The sequence below is a fragment of the Colius striatus genome, chromosome 12 (assembly GCF_028858725.1).
Source record: "Colius striatus isolate bColStr4 chromosome 12, bColStr4.1.hap1, whole genome shotgun sequence".
In the NCBI taxonomy this organism is placed as follows: domain Eukaryota; kingdom Metazoa; phylum Chordata; class Aves; order Coliiformes; family Coliidae; genus Colius; species Colius striatus.
The window spans coordinates 19,157,117-19,173,285 of record NC_084770.1 but is presented as its reverse complement, the minus strand read 5'-3'; the positions used below and the strand labels follow the sequence as shown (position 1 = coordinate 19,173,285).

General features: G+C 42.4%; 1 protein-coding gene across 1 annotated transcript; it reads left to right on the top strand.

Annotated features, from left to right (window-relative positions):
• Positions 1 to 530: 530 nt before the first annotated feature.
• Positions 531 to 7,777, top strand: SAMD7 (sterile alpha motif domain containing 7). The gene is made up of 8 exons (XM_010201511.2): positions 531 to 633; positions 1,330 to 1,456; positions 1,587 to 1,723; positions 2,844 to 2,922; positions 3,532 to 4,211; positions 5,647 to 5,768; positions 6,511 to 6,621; positions 7,505 to 7,777. Exons 1-8 carry the CDS (start codon positions 531 to 533, stop codon positions 7,775 to 7,777), a joined length of 1,632 nt encoding a protein of 543 aa, XP_010199813.1.
• Positions 7,778 to 16,169: the final 8,392 nt, after the last annotated feature.

Genomic DNA, 16,169 nt, shown 5'->3' with positions numbered 1-16,169 from the left:
CTAGCTGTTTTCATCACTACAAAACATCTTCTTTTATTGTTTTTATTTTATCTGTCAGTCTTGAGAGGATGATGTTATTTGGAACAGCTTATTTCTAGCATTTCTTCCCCTTTGAATCAATTATAGTAGACAGGGCTCCTAACTACAGATACCTGCCTTCCCAAGCCTGAGCACACCACTGTTCTTAGGGCTGCAGGCAAAAGACCTGGGCTTAATTACATCCTTCTGAACAGCTTATATTTCCCAACATCCTGACTGTCCTTGTACACTCAAGGATACTGAACAACTCAGTACAAACAAGGGCGACATCTGTATTAACCTGAAAAGTGAAAGTTTCTATATGGTAGCTGATACAATCCACAATCACTGAAAGGTACAGCTGTAACAGGCAGAAGGGCTGCCTCCTCATCTGAGAAATTAACTTGTATAACCTGCTCTGTTTCTTAACATTGTCAAATGTCTTTTTCTCTTCTTTGGGCCTGCTGATTCTGTTCTTTGCAACACAAAAGTTGCTTCTGTCTCCTTGCAGCATGACTCCACGAGATCACATGAGAAAAATGTCTGTGCTGGGGGAACAAGGAACACTAGAAGAAAAGCACTTATACCGATTAGCAAGTGGCATGGCAGCAGGAGGTAAGCAGGAAGAAACTCAACTCTGCATTTGTGTATGGGATTGCTAATACCTGTACAATGTACACAAAACAACCAGCAACAGGTTTAATGTCCTTAAAAGGTACCTCAAATTCATCTTAGGAGTAATTGCAGAAAGATTTGTCTTATTAAAAGTTAACATGGGGGATTCTTGGAATTAATCTTTTGATCCAGATGTCCAGCATCTGGAGAATCAAAGTCACGCGGGAGCTCAGCAACAGAGACCATAGCTGGATGTTATGAGGTTCTGGCTCACCACTGTAGGCTCTTTCTAGAGCTGCTGTTTCATGACAAGGCAGGTTCCAGCTAATAAGATTTTTCTAAAAATAAAACTGCATTAGAAACAAAAACTCTCTCAAGCAGAGAACCCAACATTCCTGCCTATTCTCTTCTGTTTAATAATAATATATGAATTATTGTTGATTGCAAACTGTCCTTTTGTACCCTGCACGTCCTGTTTATTTCTACTGCAGTTTCATTGTATAAAACTACATAAGTTAAACAATGTTGTTAAGGTAGCAGTGAAAATGTATTCTTTGTTAGCTGCTGCTACTAAAAAAATGGTATTTGCTAACTCATACTAAAATGCTGCTGGGAAAAAAAGAAAAGTTCTACTGCGGACAGAATAGTTTTCTAATTTCCTGCATTGACCACAGAACTGTTTCTGCTTTGTGTCAGAACTGCGACAGCGGCAAGAGATGCTCATGAGAAATCAGCTGATGGCAGTAAACCCTCAGCTGATGGGTGCAGGCCAGCAGAGGATGCAGGCCATCCCCTCCCAGTTCGAGCCTCGACTGGTAGACAGGTACCTTGCACCACTTGTCTAACACTGCAGTCAAAGAATGACTCTGCACATGCTGAGTACATAGAGATCTTAGCTCACTCTTCACTAACCACTGTTCTTTGCATGCCTCTATGTACTTTTGTCCTCTCAGAGAGCTGTTACCTTCAACTGAAATGATGGCGCCAGCTGACCCGAGGCAAATCCATCTGGCGTCCCACCTGGGGCCAGCAGTGCCCCAGCATGCCAATGTGCCACACATACTGGCCAACCGGGTTTACCCAGGCCCAGGTAATGAAGCACTGTCTGCACCCCAAAAACCAACAGCATGGAAACCAGAAAACAAACTGCACCTACCAGTTTTTTGTAGGTTTATCAGGAGCGTCAATAAACTGTTTCTTTTCTTTGGAAAACCAGTTTCACTAAAAGGATGCTGTCTGCATACCAGACATTCTAAACCATGCCAATTTAAGTCCAAACACACCCATTTTAGCTCTTGTTAAATACACTGTTCTCAAAATCATCCATATATTTGTGTTTTCTCCTTCTGCTTTTGTATTTCCTGAAGCATTTTCCCACCTAAACAGAAAGGCTGCAGCAAATGAGTCCAGTCAACACCAGTTTTTGCCACATTTAACTCTTGCTCATGTATAAGCATTGGCTATTTTAAAAGACTACTGTACTGATTACATCTTTAAATCATAATATCCCATGTCACTTTGTTCATGTAGGGCACCTATAAGTCCTTTTAAGAAAGGCTCAACATTACAGAGCACAGCTCTAAAGGGAAGGCTGGATACCACACAGCACGGCAACACGGCTGTGGCACACCGCACATAACTGTACATACCACTTTAAACAAAGAGGTCATATCTTGAGGTTCCTTCTTTGAGATAAGAGAATAAATTCTCAATGCTACATAGATCTATAAACAGGAATTTCTGGCTTCAGCTCTTGTACCTCCTAACGTGGATCTCAACTACGAGATTCTCTCAAGTGGGAATGTCATTTAAAATTACATGGCATCTAGGCTGAAAACAACCCTGAAGGAGCAGGCTTGCTTTGCTTAAGTATTGGGGGTTTATTTTCTGAGCAGCTATGTGTACTTTAAAGACATGCCACCAAATGGAACCCCCCTGCTGTCTCTTTCCTTTATGGATAATGGCAGATATACCTAACTACAGATCTGAGCCTGCAAACACCTGATGCTGGACTTCATGTTTCTATATACTCCCACCAAAGCAATGAACACAAATAAGATTTCAATTGAAGTCACATCAGCTTCCTGGAAAAAACACCCAGTTCAAATCTTAGAAAGCTTTATAAAGCGCCTCTTCATTGCTTTGAGGTTTGGGAATTTGCTTGAGGAAATGAGTGAATTTCAATGGAATTCTTTTCCCTTCCCTTTAAGGTTATAGCTTTCTGCAGCCAGAATCCATGGAAGCTATGGCCAGAAGACAGGAACTGGTTCAAAAGCAAAATATTGCCAGGTAATCAACAGCAAGTTTTTCTCTGAGGTGCTTGCTAGGACTAGGGCAGCTGGAAATTACCAAGTCACAGACTTTTTGTGGGTTTTTATTTACAGTGATTGAGATACTTTTTCAAGTCCCCCAGAGAAGCAGAGGTCCATAGATTCTAATTCTAACTTCTTATCACAAGATCATTGCCACTTTCCAGTTTGCAGTATAATTTTCTGATTGGTCATGTAAAACCCTTATTTTCTTCAGTCTTTGACCCTTATGACCCTGGAGACAATTTTCCAAACTCAAGTGAACATAATCACTGTAATAATGCCTGGATTGCCAAGACACAAACAATGCTTTTTTGGTCTAAGATTATCCAGAGGCATCACTTGGAAGACATGTTTCTCTCTTCCTTTTAGTTTACTATTTGGATCTGGCAGCATGTTAAATATAGTCAGGTTTGTCATTGCGTCTGCAGTTTGTGACCTCACTCACACATACAGGGCAATATCGGGGGAAGGGAAGAAATGCAGTACTCTTTCCTATTCAATTAGCTGAGTTTTATTCTGCTACCGGTAAAAAAGAGGATGAAGGAGCTGAGCAGCCCTAACTGCTTGTGCTCTGTGTCTCTCTTAGAATGGAAATGGAGATGAGTGCTATTTTTCAGCAAAAAGAAATGGAGAAAGCTCATCGGAAAGGGCTGCTGGGCCTGGAAGCACCTTTCCTTTACCATGGGATGCCAGCTAGTCCCATTGCTTTCCGTGGCAGACACCGACTACCCGAAGGTCATCTTCCCAGTGACTTGTACGTTCATCGTACCACTCTTGATGAAATTCATGGCAACACTATGCTCATGGCAGCCAGTCCATACCCTCCAGTCAGCACTTTGCAAAGGGAGAGGGGACGTCGCCCAGGGAGAAGAGCTGGAAATCACAAGACTGCAGACTGCAGTGCCAATGGCACAAAGAGCCAAGCTGATGACAAAGCTATGGACCCTACCTCAGTGGCAGTGGATGATGAGAAAGAAGAAAAGAAAGAAGCAGAGGTGGAGACACCAAACAAACATGAACAAAGCAAAAACCAGAATGAGCCTTCTGCAGCTGCCAAAAACTGTAAAGAATTTGAACAAGGCTTGAGAAAAAACTGTGCTGCTCGGGAAATACCTACGGAAACCAACAGCTGCAGCAACACAACTGAGAAGGAATCAAATAGCTCCTGTGCTGCTTTTGATGAGAAGTACATGTACCCTTCTGCAATCCCCTTCTCAGCGCTACCATATGGATTCCCAGTACCCAGCAACCCATTGCTACCTTCAGGTTTGTCAAGTCTCCAAATTGTAGTTAGAGTGGGATGTTGATATTATTTATCTTTATTGATTTGCTCTCTTATTTTTCCCCTCTGCTTTAAGACAATTTTTGGTATGATAAGAGTCATGTCAACTAAATGTAGAATTCATATGCTGCAAATAGCAAAGACTCGTTAAATCCCAGTCAGCAAAAGCAAAAAGTGGTTTTCCCTGCCTGCAAACTGTGTTGCTTGATGATACAGTGGAGGTTTCAGCATCTTAGGGAGCACTCTTCACTTTGTAGGACAGGGCAATTCCACAGGAAAAAGTCACAAAGCAGCCTCCTAACTGTTTAAATGTTCTGTGCCATGCACTACACCCCTGCAAGATGTCACCTTGTGTTTGTATCAGTCCCTGGGACAACATTCTTGTTACCCATAAGCTGTCAAGTCAGCAGCAATTTTGAAGTTCTATACAATTCTGTTCAATATGTTACATTCTCTCCTCTTTCTGGCAGTCAAGGGGGAATGTAGCAGCATGCAATACACTGACCATAATCCCCATGCACACGTGACAAGGAATCCCCTTAGAAGTTGCACTCATTTAGGAAGAAACTTACCCCTGAGACTTGGCCTCCCCAAGAGCAGAGCGTAAGACACAGGCACCTCCAGCCCTTGTGCAAGAATTTTTTCTTAGGATTTGCAACTCTTGTTAAATGCACCAGTGCCACTGGATGCATCTTGCAAAACTTCCCACTAGCTGAAACAAGAACAGGCTGGGGTGTTTGTCTGGGAGCATCTAAACCAGACACATTCTATCACTGAGAGATATGTAATTATAGAATCATAGAATTATGGAATCATTTAGGTTGGAAAAGACCTTTAAGATGACCGAGTCTAACCATAAACCTAACACTGCCCAATCCACCACTAAACTAGATCCCTAAAAAGTACATTAACTGTTCAGTTCCTATCTGCAAAATGAATTACAATTAAAACAAGGCAAGCTGCAGAATGAAACTGTGAAGTAGCTTCTCTCTCCTGCCCATAACTTTTCTGTATGTCCTTCTAACTCACAGAGGGCACTGTGGGCTAGCAAAGGTTTGATTCCATTCTACTAAAATATTAGTCAAGTTGAAGTAACAGTAAAGTCTAAAGAATCAAAAAGCAGTGAATAATGTACTCAGTGGAGCAAACCCTGCAGTATGATTTGTATGTGTAGTGACTGGTATGTACAATGCCAGCAGTAAATAAAAGAAGTCACCAAAAGAAAATTCTCCAGAATCAGCTGCTGCTGATGTATCTGGTGATTTTGGTATCTAGGACTCTTGCATCTGTCTGTGACTACACACTGCTCTTATATATTGGGTTCTGGAGAAGTGTAAACATTTTTTATGTTAATAACCATTTCCTATTGATTAGCCACAAAAGTTCTACAAACATAATGTTTGTGTTTCCTCTTCAAAGGAACACAGGGCCTGATCCTGAATGGAGAAGACATTTCTTCCCTTGAAGACATTCGCAAGTGGACTGTGGATGATGTACACAACTTCATCATCAGCCTCCCCGGCTGCTCGGATTATGCCCAGGTGACTACAGACATTTATCACATTTCAGGTCTTTAGGACCATCTCAATTTAAAGGTCACCACTGGTTGTCACAGAGTTACAAACTTAATAGTAGTTTTCCTTGTGCTTCAACACATGAAGCCACTTGCTTCATAAAGGGAAAGGCAGTCCATGGTCTGAGAGGTCATGTGCACTTCTGCTGCAATAAGGAGTCACTGGTCACAACACTTACCAGGAGGACCAGCAGCAAAACAATAGTATAAGAAAAGTATCTTATTTTTTTCACTCCACATGCATCACAATTTTTATGCAGATGAAAACAATTTTGCTTTCTCTGCTATTGGTATAAGCCACCTACAATCCCACAGCTCTTAGGGGAATCACTGGAAAGATGAAGTATCATTAGAAATGCAAGCAACGAGGTTGAAACCTTGTTATATTCCTGAGAAAGCCTTAATAAGATCAACACTATTTGTTCATTGGTAGTAAGATGCTCAATTCCTAAAAACCCCAGCTAAGTTAACACTGAAACATTATAAAGTCTCCACTTGCCAAGAACAAGTAGAGAAACTACAGACAAAGGTGCTGATACTCAGGCAGGTGAATGAGACATCTCACGCTGCAGGCAGGAGATAAACACGAAGATAAAACAATGACATTATTGTTTCCTCCTTTTATTGCCTATGCCTCAGCATTAAGCAGAAAAAATAACCAGAGAAGTCTGTTTTAGCATGCCATTATATGTGTTTTATCATTTCCTAAGATATTTAAAGACCACGCTATTGATGGAGAAACCCTCCCACTGCTAACAGAGGAACATCTCCTGGATACAATGGGATTAAAACTTGGACCAGCACTAAAAATCCGCTCTCAGGTATGATCATTCAATGTATACCAAGATGGTGAGGCACAGAGATGTGAGTCAGAAGTTATAACACTTTTTTTCTCACTGATGAAATAACTACTATGACACCAGGAGAAAAGAAATTACTCCAGCACAGTTTGCTTTTGCCGCTCTGTGTGTTACAACAGCACACAGGGAGGCACTAAGAGGAGGTTAGGATTGACAGTCTGAGGCACTTAAAGTGGAGACAGGATACAACACTGGACATGAGGCTGAGATCGGAAATAGAGAAGATGTTTGATGAATTAAGTCAGTTTCACTCCTCTTTTCCCTTCCCAGCTGGTAAGAACTGCCCTGATACATACCTGCTTTTGCTCCAACCTGGCTTTTAAAACATCCCAAGTAGAGGTTTCTACGGCCTTTCTAGGATTACAACTGTATATATTCCAGGGGCAGGCTGTCCTATGTTTAATTTCATCCAGTAATATCAACCCTCTGTTGTGTTTATGCTGCTGCCTGGTCCTTTTCCTTGTCTTTAACCCCTTGCTCTCTCTCACTCTTCCCTCATTAAGACCACCTTCCCACTCCTGGCTGGCAGTTTGCCTCCCCTCTATCCCATGGGTGCTATGGCACCTAAAGAGTGAAGCCCAGCACAGGCCTAGCACACTGGGCTGTTTCCCAGGCTGAGTATTGCCAAGCTCCTTCCACAAGAACCTGGGCCTGTAAAAATATGAGGCAGAGAACACACGAGAGATTTTTTTTTTTCACTTTTGCAAACCACTGGTAGCCCTCTGAGATAGTTGGGATGTTCTGGCTGTCTCTGGCACTGCTACATGACAGTTGGCCTTTATGTTTAATGGCTTTAATACTACCTCCAGAAGCAATTGCTGCAATTGTGCTTTTGTCTTTAAAGGTGTCCCGACGCCTGGGCAATGTGTTCTACATGATGAATCTTCCTCTGTCCGTGCCCCTGCCTCCTGCTGCAGGCAAACCCTCAGAGCAGCCTGCTGACATAGCCTCCCCCCTGCACTGCAATAGCAGTGGAGATACACTGGATAGCCCCTGCTCTCAGGACCCAGAAACCTCACAAGCAGTGGAACAGATCGTTTCAGAAAGCAGGGAAAATCCATGTGACACAGCTGGATCTCAGACTGACTTCCAGATGATCACTCTCCAGAAAAGCTGAGCTGAGCCCAGGATACAACATGTTTTTAATAATAGAGGAACCTTTAGTTACAAAGTGTTTGAGGAGACAGCTACAGCCTGCAACCTCTGTATGACTAGGGCTGAATGAAATACACTACAAGCACAGCATGAGGGAGTGTGATATCTGTCAGGCATTAAAAATATGCAGCTACTCGTTAGTGCAGTTACTTTCAAGTGCAATTCATTGAAATAATACCAGTAGTGTTAAGAAATACATTTAATTTTTCATTAAAGTCTACTGTCATCACTGAACTCTGTCAGAGACTCAGAGTGCACTGTCTGTCTTACAGTGTGTTTCTGCGAGCTGCTGAGAAACTACAAGGAAAAGTGACAGCTTCCACACATAGCTGACTTCTGCTTCTGTTGAACAAACTTGGTACAGCAAATGTAAACAGAATTAATTGGGAGAGTATGGAATTACCTGCAGTATATAAAGAAATATGCCCTAGACTCAGCAATTTGAGTTAATTCCATTCCATTTTAGAACTAAGCCTTTGTAAGTGCCTGGGAAGGGTATACAGGGTATAGATAAGACACATGGATTGAACCCTGGACATGACAATACTGTGTGTAACAGCAATTTTAATCATTCCAAGGCATTTTCATCACTGAGGTTTGAATTTGCTTTGCATGATCGTACAGCTGGGACGAGTTTAGGAGAAAGCATCAGCAGACTCTACCATGAAGACCATGAAGACCAGCCAGTGGGATAGGAGTGTTTCTGCAGACAGCAGGCTCAAAGCCACCCAGTTCCTGACAACCTCTGCCACAGAGCCATTCTTCTCAGCTCACCTGGGCATGCCACGGAAAGCCCTTTAGTCAGCAGCATGTCTGGTGTTTTTCATTTTGGAAGAGACCACCAATTTTAGCCCAAAAGTTCCCTTTTCTGTGAAAAAATATGGTTCCCTCTCACTTTTGCTACTGCCGATTCATTACCTCACAGCAAACAAGAGCCATAGAAGAGAGTGATAAGCTAGTGATTAATCCCCAGCATTTTATTGTGATTCTTGTGTGAATTATCTTTGTTCTCTCCTCATGGCTTTCGTGACAGATTGGTCTTTGTCTTCAGAAGTCAGTATGCTTCCACTCTCCTCCTTCCTTGCAAGAACATTTCTTAACTCCAAAGGATACACAAATATTTTTGATAAAATGAAGTTCTGTAAATTGAGTGTTGACAGATTGTGGATCTGCTGTAAATTGCTACTTTAGATTCTTTCCCCTTAGCTTAGTTTCTGTGGCCTCAATTATTTGGATTGTTGAAGCTCCTTCACTGGAGACACTCAAAACTCACCTGGATGAGTTCCTGTGTGACCTACTCTAAGTGATCCTGCTCTGGAAGGGGGGTTGGACTAGATGATCCTTTGAGGTCCCTTCCAACCCTTGGGATTCTGTGATTCTGTGTGATTTAAAACCAAGAGGTACACTCTCATATTTTAGCCTGTGGTCACTTGTTCTTTTACTTTATCCTGAGATAAACTATTTTATATGTTTGGTATATTTGTGCAGTAGCTAATATGTGATTAGAAGTTTGCAACAGCAGCGTACAATGTTCATCTTACAATAATGTCCAAACCTTGCAGCTTTTAGAAGGGCAAACATCTATAGCACTCCTCTGAACTAGCAAAGCCTGTGCCTGAGCACAGCCTGATTCTGCTTTTCCTGAAAACTGCCATTGACACCAGCTATGACGGTTCTGGGCTCTGTGCACATATCTCCAAATATCATAACTGGAGTGCCCTATTTGAGGGTTAATCAATCCAACCCAGTAAGGCTCCATGCACAGCTGTGCTGTGTTGTGCAGCTAAACACTCCCAAGCTGCAGACAGAGCCTGAAGTGAAGGGCTGACCTTTTACATCTGTGATCTGGTGAAATCCTAAGAGTCTTTTCCAAGAGCTTGGAAAATAACTTATGCATCATTTGTGGGTATTTTTCATATAAGGAATTATTTACTGAATATTCAATGTTGTTCAAAAGAAAGTAAAATTATAACCTGAAGCTGAAAAGTTTAAATATAACTCCATCAGACTGTCTAAAATATGTACCACAGGTATATTAATCTTGGATTGGCAAGTAGTTTTCATTTTGTCTCTGTTACTTTCAAAAAGTGTTAACCTCTGTTCCCTTCATTAACTTTTCTACTTTTTTCTCATGGCTTAAAAACTTAGTAAGACACCTTGGAGAGTTCGATGTTGGATTTGGTATGGTAAATATTTGCTTTTCCAGATTTTGTCTGAAATGCAATTGTCAGTGTAAAAAGCCACATTCTGTTTGAAGTTCTTTGACCTGTTATTTAACATGTAACATCTCAGATTAGCTACACCAGAAAAAAAAATGTTTTACTTGTACAGTAGATTTAACTACTGTGATTCTCTTTTCATGTAGACTGTTCATATACCATGAGAGAAAAAGAAAACATTTTTATATAGTGAAAGTACTTGTTAAAAGTAAGAAAAAAGAAATCAGGGACACCAATTCTGTTTAGCATCTGAAACAATTTCTAACTGGTTTTTTGGTACAACTGACGATCACATGGACAGTGACACTTATCTAATTAAACATGGTTAAGGGACTGGTTTTCAAATGGGCATCCCATATCCATTGTATGAAGCAGTTGCGCGAATGTACCCGAGACCTCCACCCGAGAGATGTCGGGCAGGTTTCCAGGTCAGTGAGGCCAGGAGATGTCGCTGCGAGGCCAGGGGAGGTGACTGCTCGCCTCCCCAGCGGCACGCGGCACACCAGAAGGACCCGCCGCGTGGTGAGAGCGGGGATGGGCAGAAACTGAACTTGATTTTTTTTCTAAAGTAACATCAGAGGAGCTTGACTTGAAATCTCATAGGCCTGGGAAGAAAGATTAAAATCTGCTTCTGAAGAGTGGGACTATTTTTGTAAACGGCTCAGGCAGGAACAATGTCAAAAGCACAGAAAGCTAGGATGCAAACTTTGCAGCCTGGTAGTACTTCTGCAATTAAAGAAACATATGATCCTGCACATATACCAGGTTCTTTTTCCCAGAAAGACAACAAGAATGACTTCGCGGCTTCCTGTGCTGTGGGGGGAAATGTGCTGGAGCAGCCAAAATGCAGTAAGGCCTGGACTGCACACAGCCGTAGAGTGAAATAGGAAGGAAAAGGGACATAATCAATTGTATTTCTAAAGAAGGAAATATCTCTGGTAATGAATGTTTCCTCTCCTACAAACACTTCTGAGAGAATGAAAAAAAGAAAGCAAAAATAATTCCCTAAACCAGAGAATCAGTAGACAGACCCAGATTGTCAGATTTTTATGTGTTCCCAGGAATTATATTTATTTGCAAATATGGAGGCCTTACTGGTTTTCAACAGCTACATGTTTTTTGACTTTTAATGCTTTTAATGCGTATTCCAGCTGCAAAGGGTGTAACTAGCAATCACAAGTATGTAAGAAAGCCAGCAGAACTGTACTGCTTAAGGACTTTCTGGTGCCTATGCCACCACTGCATTCATTTTTACTGCTATGACATTAAGATCACAATGAGATGCAGATGATGTATTTTAATCCGTGTGGCATCATTACAAATGTTTCACTTAACATCTATTGCTGTATTGGTCTGTAATAGTGATGCAGTTAATGAAGAAGAGGATGTTCTTAATGAGATGTTGTAGAAGTATGTCATGCTGTCCATACCTACACTAAATGTAGATACACTGAGCTCCTAGGGACAGGGATTTCTGTGCTTTTTTTTCTATAGGGACAAAGTTAAAGACAATATAAATAAAAAGGTATAGTAAACATATAACAAAATGGTTCTGTACTATAAACAACAGGTTTAGGAAAGCCTGGAAAAGGTTCTGCCAACTCTGCTGCTTGGTTTGGATGAAGCCCTTCATGCTGTAATAAATAGCTCTAGCTATATTGCTATGGCGATTTCCATATAATAATAGCACATGTAATAGTGGGAGAAAAACTCACTTCTCTTTTTTCACTTGTCTAGGGTTTGAGGGTTCTCAAAGGGGGTGGTTGCTTTCTGCCTTTGCAGATGCAAATATCTTTTCTTTCTTTGGGAAGGCTTTGCTCCTACTATCACCTCTGTTGAGGCCACAAGAATGATTCTGTTGACTTGGCCTTTACTCAGTCCTTTGACCTGTTGCTAAGTTTACCTAAGTCTCTGTTCTTCCAGACAGACATTAGTTCTGCTACTACCCACATATTCTTTTTGAACCAACAATTTCCCCATTGCTGAGGATGCAAAGTCTATTGTCCCTCTTGTTCAAAGAATGACACAGGATTTATTCCTATAGTACTGTGAAGACATGAGCAGATGTTTTCCTTTATCAAACTTGTAAAATATGTGGCATCTGCGTGTGTGAATTACTGAAATAAAAATCAATCCACCAAAACAGCAATTAGAAAAGGCCCTGCTGACCACGGGAAACATCAAAGAAAGTGTCACTACCTTTCAGTTAGAGGGTTCAAGCAGAGCTGCCAGAGAGGAGCACGGCTCAGCCTGTGATTCATGTGACTCCAATGCTCTGTAAACAGTTTGCGTTGGAAGATGGTCTGTAAAGCAATCACTGGCTTCTGGTTGAATCTGTTAATTAGAGAGATGTAAACTTAAGAATCGCCATTTTTTACAACAAATATTTTTAACTCAAATGCTTGTAGTCATAACAACAAATGTATGATTTCATAAAACAATAACAGCTTTTCCCAATGCTAGGCCCTCAAATATTGCCACTGGTCTCCTCCCCTCCTGCCACCGCCAAAAAATAGACATACAAACGAGTCTTTTTTAATGTTATTGGTTTTTTCAAAACCTCAGCTGATTCTTAAAAAAAAATGTATTGATGTATTTTCCATTTAACATCTTTACATGTGCAGATACATCCCCAATGGCTCCAGCAAGGTCTGCTGGACCAGCAGATCAACAACGATATGCCACTCCACGCCAGGAGAGACATGTCCTTATTAGGGTTCACCAGTTACTGCCAAAATGAGAATGTGTTCTTGCAATGACCAAAGCTGATATTTTAAAAGGATAATTAATTATAGAAGGACAAGAACCAGGAGAAAATAATTCTCAGTTGAACTATGTGTCTTGTAAGTTATATACATACAATAATTCTGAGCTGTACAGAAATGAAATGGAACTTGCAAGAATCGAAGCATTTATGAAGCTTCTTAGTGAAAGATAATTCTGGAGATTTGTCTAATGAATCTTTGTTCTGCTAAATTAAAAGCTAAGTGGCTAACTAAATATTTATAAGCTTCTGAGATGGAAGTGACTCAGGATATGTCTATACTGAAGTGTGCTTCTGAGTTATGACTCATGTATTTGTGGGTGGATTTTAGCTGAACCTGCCTTTAAAGTACATGATGCTGTATGGTACAAGTCCCATATTCCTTGTGTTTTGAAGTCACGTTCAGTGCTGAAGCTGACTGGATGAAAAGGGAGGTCATTCCAGAGCCTGCAGCATGCTATCATCTGTAGATGATTTAGGAAACGGCTCCTACATATTGCTGCGGCATTTGTCTTTGGACTCCTCTATAGAAGACCTTTCCTTCCTTCCTGTCTTCCCTTCTGCCTGCCTTCCTGCCCATTAACACAATAGCTAAGGTAATTGTGGTAATTCTCCCCTCTCTTCCCCCAAAGATGGAAGGACTACCCATGGGTCTGGTGGATAAGCTTCTTGCAATTGAATGGTTTGTTCAGCAGAACAAATACCTGCTCAGACTTTTAGTGTCACTTCAATTTTTGTATTGCAGAAGGCAAAGTGACTCTAGAGACAATTCCTGACATGCTTGCCAGCAACTTAAAGGCCAACATGTAGCCTAGTGCTTCAGTCACATATTAACCATGCTGTAGGGATAAGATCACATCATCTTACAGATTCAGGATGACTGACAATGAGATACCAATAGCACAAATGCCAACAAATTGCCAAGAATAAGTGAATATAAGAGTATAAATACCAGAAAGAGTAGAAGACCATCTAGCTTGGTGTCCTGCCTCAGAGGTGAAGAGAGGATACCTAAAGAAGACTCTAAGAACAAAGCAAACTTTTCAGAACACTTCCTTTATGCCCAGGGACCTAGATCACAGACAAACTGAGGTGATTTTTATGTTTAATAGCTAATTATGCATTTTTGTTTCATTTATGCATCCAGCTGTTTTTTGAACTAAGTTTTCAGCATCCATACTGCCCTATCGGATCACACAGTTGGGGTAAACAGGAGAGAAGAGGCAAACAAATTTGTCAATTTGGCTTCAGTTGAAAAAGGAAACCGCCCCACTTGCATGCAATATCCTTCACAACAGTCATTTAAGTGGTCACGATTCTGAAACCAAAATGGCAGTTGGTACTTAGGAGGCGGTGACTTTACTGCATGGTTCTGAAATGCTTCAGTTTGCAGCTTGCCCTACACCGACATGGACACTAACCTTAAACACAAGCTGTTTGAACCTTCACTTCCACTCCCTGACGCTCTGCGATTCTGCCACTTGCTTCTCTCCTGTTCTCCTGCTGTACCAATGACTGCAAATAAACTTGTCCCATGGAAGATTCAGTCTAGATAGGCTCTGTGCTCCATAGTGGCAGGAAGTTCACCATCCAGTGCCTCACAATGGTCACATTCTCTGGCCCACTTTCCATCCCTTGGTCCTTTTGTATAGATCTCCTAGAAATGATCAGTTTGCCCCCTTTGCTTCACACTGATGTGCTGCTGTACGCCCAGCTGTCCTGTGAAGGGCTCCTCAAACTTCAGATGAATCCTGGAGAAAGTTCTAGGGAAAATGAAAAAGAAAATAGAGGTTAACCATAGAACAGGAAGGAGTTTCACAGCTGAAGTCCAGCTTTGCCTGTTCAAGGATAGCAGAGGGACTCTGGGTTCTGCCATGCTCAGACCCTTACTGAAGGCATTGTGTATTAGTAGTATGCCATAAGCTACAAATGGCTAAAACTTCTTCTGCAAGAAAGCCTCCATTTCAGATGTGCCTTTATGTTGCCGTAAATTAAGCACATAAAATAATTGTTCAAAATTATTGCTATCTTAAAAATATATTTTTTGAATACAGTTTGCCTTCTTTTTAAAAGGCTGGTTTATTGTAGCCATAAAAATTTTTAATTCTCTATACCTACAATTTTATCTTTTGAATTACACTTTTACTGTTCATTCACTCTGCAGTCAGTCAGTTACAATTTGTAACTTGTATAGATTTTCTGCCCAGCAACAGCAAGAGGAAAACATGCAGAAGAAAAAGACGCACCAGAAAAAGCACAAAAACTGGCACAGTGACTCAGGGGCAAATACACTGCTGGAGACAATTTTAGTTTTTTAATTACCTCATTTTCAACCTGAGACGTTCCACAATCATAGGAACAGGAAGGCGCAACAAGATGTGAAAGGATTGGACAAGACAATACAACACCGCACATACTTTTCCATCCCAAAGTGCCAGGGTGTGGTTTGGAAACCTGGAGCCAGGATAAACCATTATACGCTCTGCTAACTTGAGTGACCTCATAGTGAAAGCACGTGGAGCAACTTCTGACAAAAGGCCATTTTATTTTATATAGGTTGCTTTCTGAATCAAATTCTGTAAGTACAAGAGAAGGTCTGGGCAACCAAGTCTGTTTAAGAGCCAGAGGCTACATTGAGAATTTTTAAGGCCATCTTTAAGGCCTCCTATTTAGGAGTTACCAAAAACTAAGTGTATAGCTTCTTACTGCCAAAGAACTGAAGCATCTTTGTTGCAGCAGGATGGGATAGCTCCTCAGACACCCAGTGACACCTCCGAGTGCCGGCGGTCACCTCAGCTTTGCCCGGCCTGCGGCCACGGCCAGGTCACACTGGATCGCTGCCACCTGCCTGGCGCGCAGCCCCGGCTGCCGGCGAGGGAACTGGGTGGCGATTTGGAAGCTGGACTTTAGACGACGGGGCCTGAACACGGCGGGTGAGGCCCGGGCAGAGGACCAGGAGAGGCTGCATCTCTCCCGGAGGGAGTTTCTGATTAACCAGACTGATGGAAATGGCGACGGGGGTGGGCTGGCAGCCCGCCGGGGGCCCAGCCCGGCGCCGAGGGCCAGCCGCGATGCCTCTGAACCGGAGCGGCTCACCAGAGCGGAGACCCAGAGTGGGGATGCTACGAGCACGCTTCCCCTCACAGCTCAGCACTGCTGGCCGAACTGTCTGAAGCGAGGCTAGGCGAGCCTGCAGAGAGGCAGCTGAAGCGGTCTGAGGGGCCGGGCCGAGCCGAGCCGCCGGGCCGAGGCGGGCCGAGGCGGGCCGAGGCGGGCCAAGGCGCGGCGGGGCGGGGCGGGGCGGGGCGGGCGGCCCCGTCGCCACGGGCGCGCGGCTGAGGGGGCGTTGCCTTCGGCCGGCTCCCGCCGCC

Excerpts from the sequence above, each read along its gene's own strand:
- SAMD7 (XM_010201511.2), top strand. The coding sequence starts at position 531 with ATGACTCCACGAGATCACATGAGAAAAATGTCTGTGCTGGGGGAACAA. Across the intron at positions 634-1,329 it reads AAGTGGCATGGCAGCAGGAG|AACTGCGACAGCGGCAAGAG; the intron begins GTAAGCAGGAAG and ends GCTTTGTGTCAG. Across the intron at positions 2,923-3,531 it reads CAAAAGCAAAATATTGCCAG|AATGGAAATGGAGATGAGTG; the intron begins GTAATCAACAGC and ends TGTCTCTCTTAG.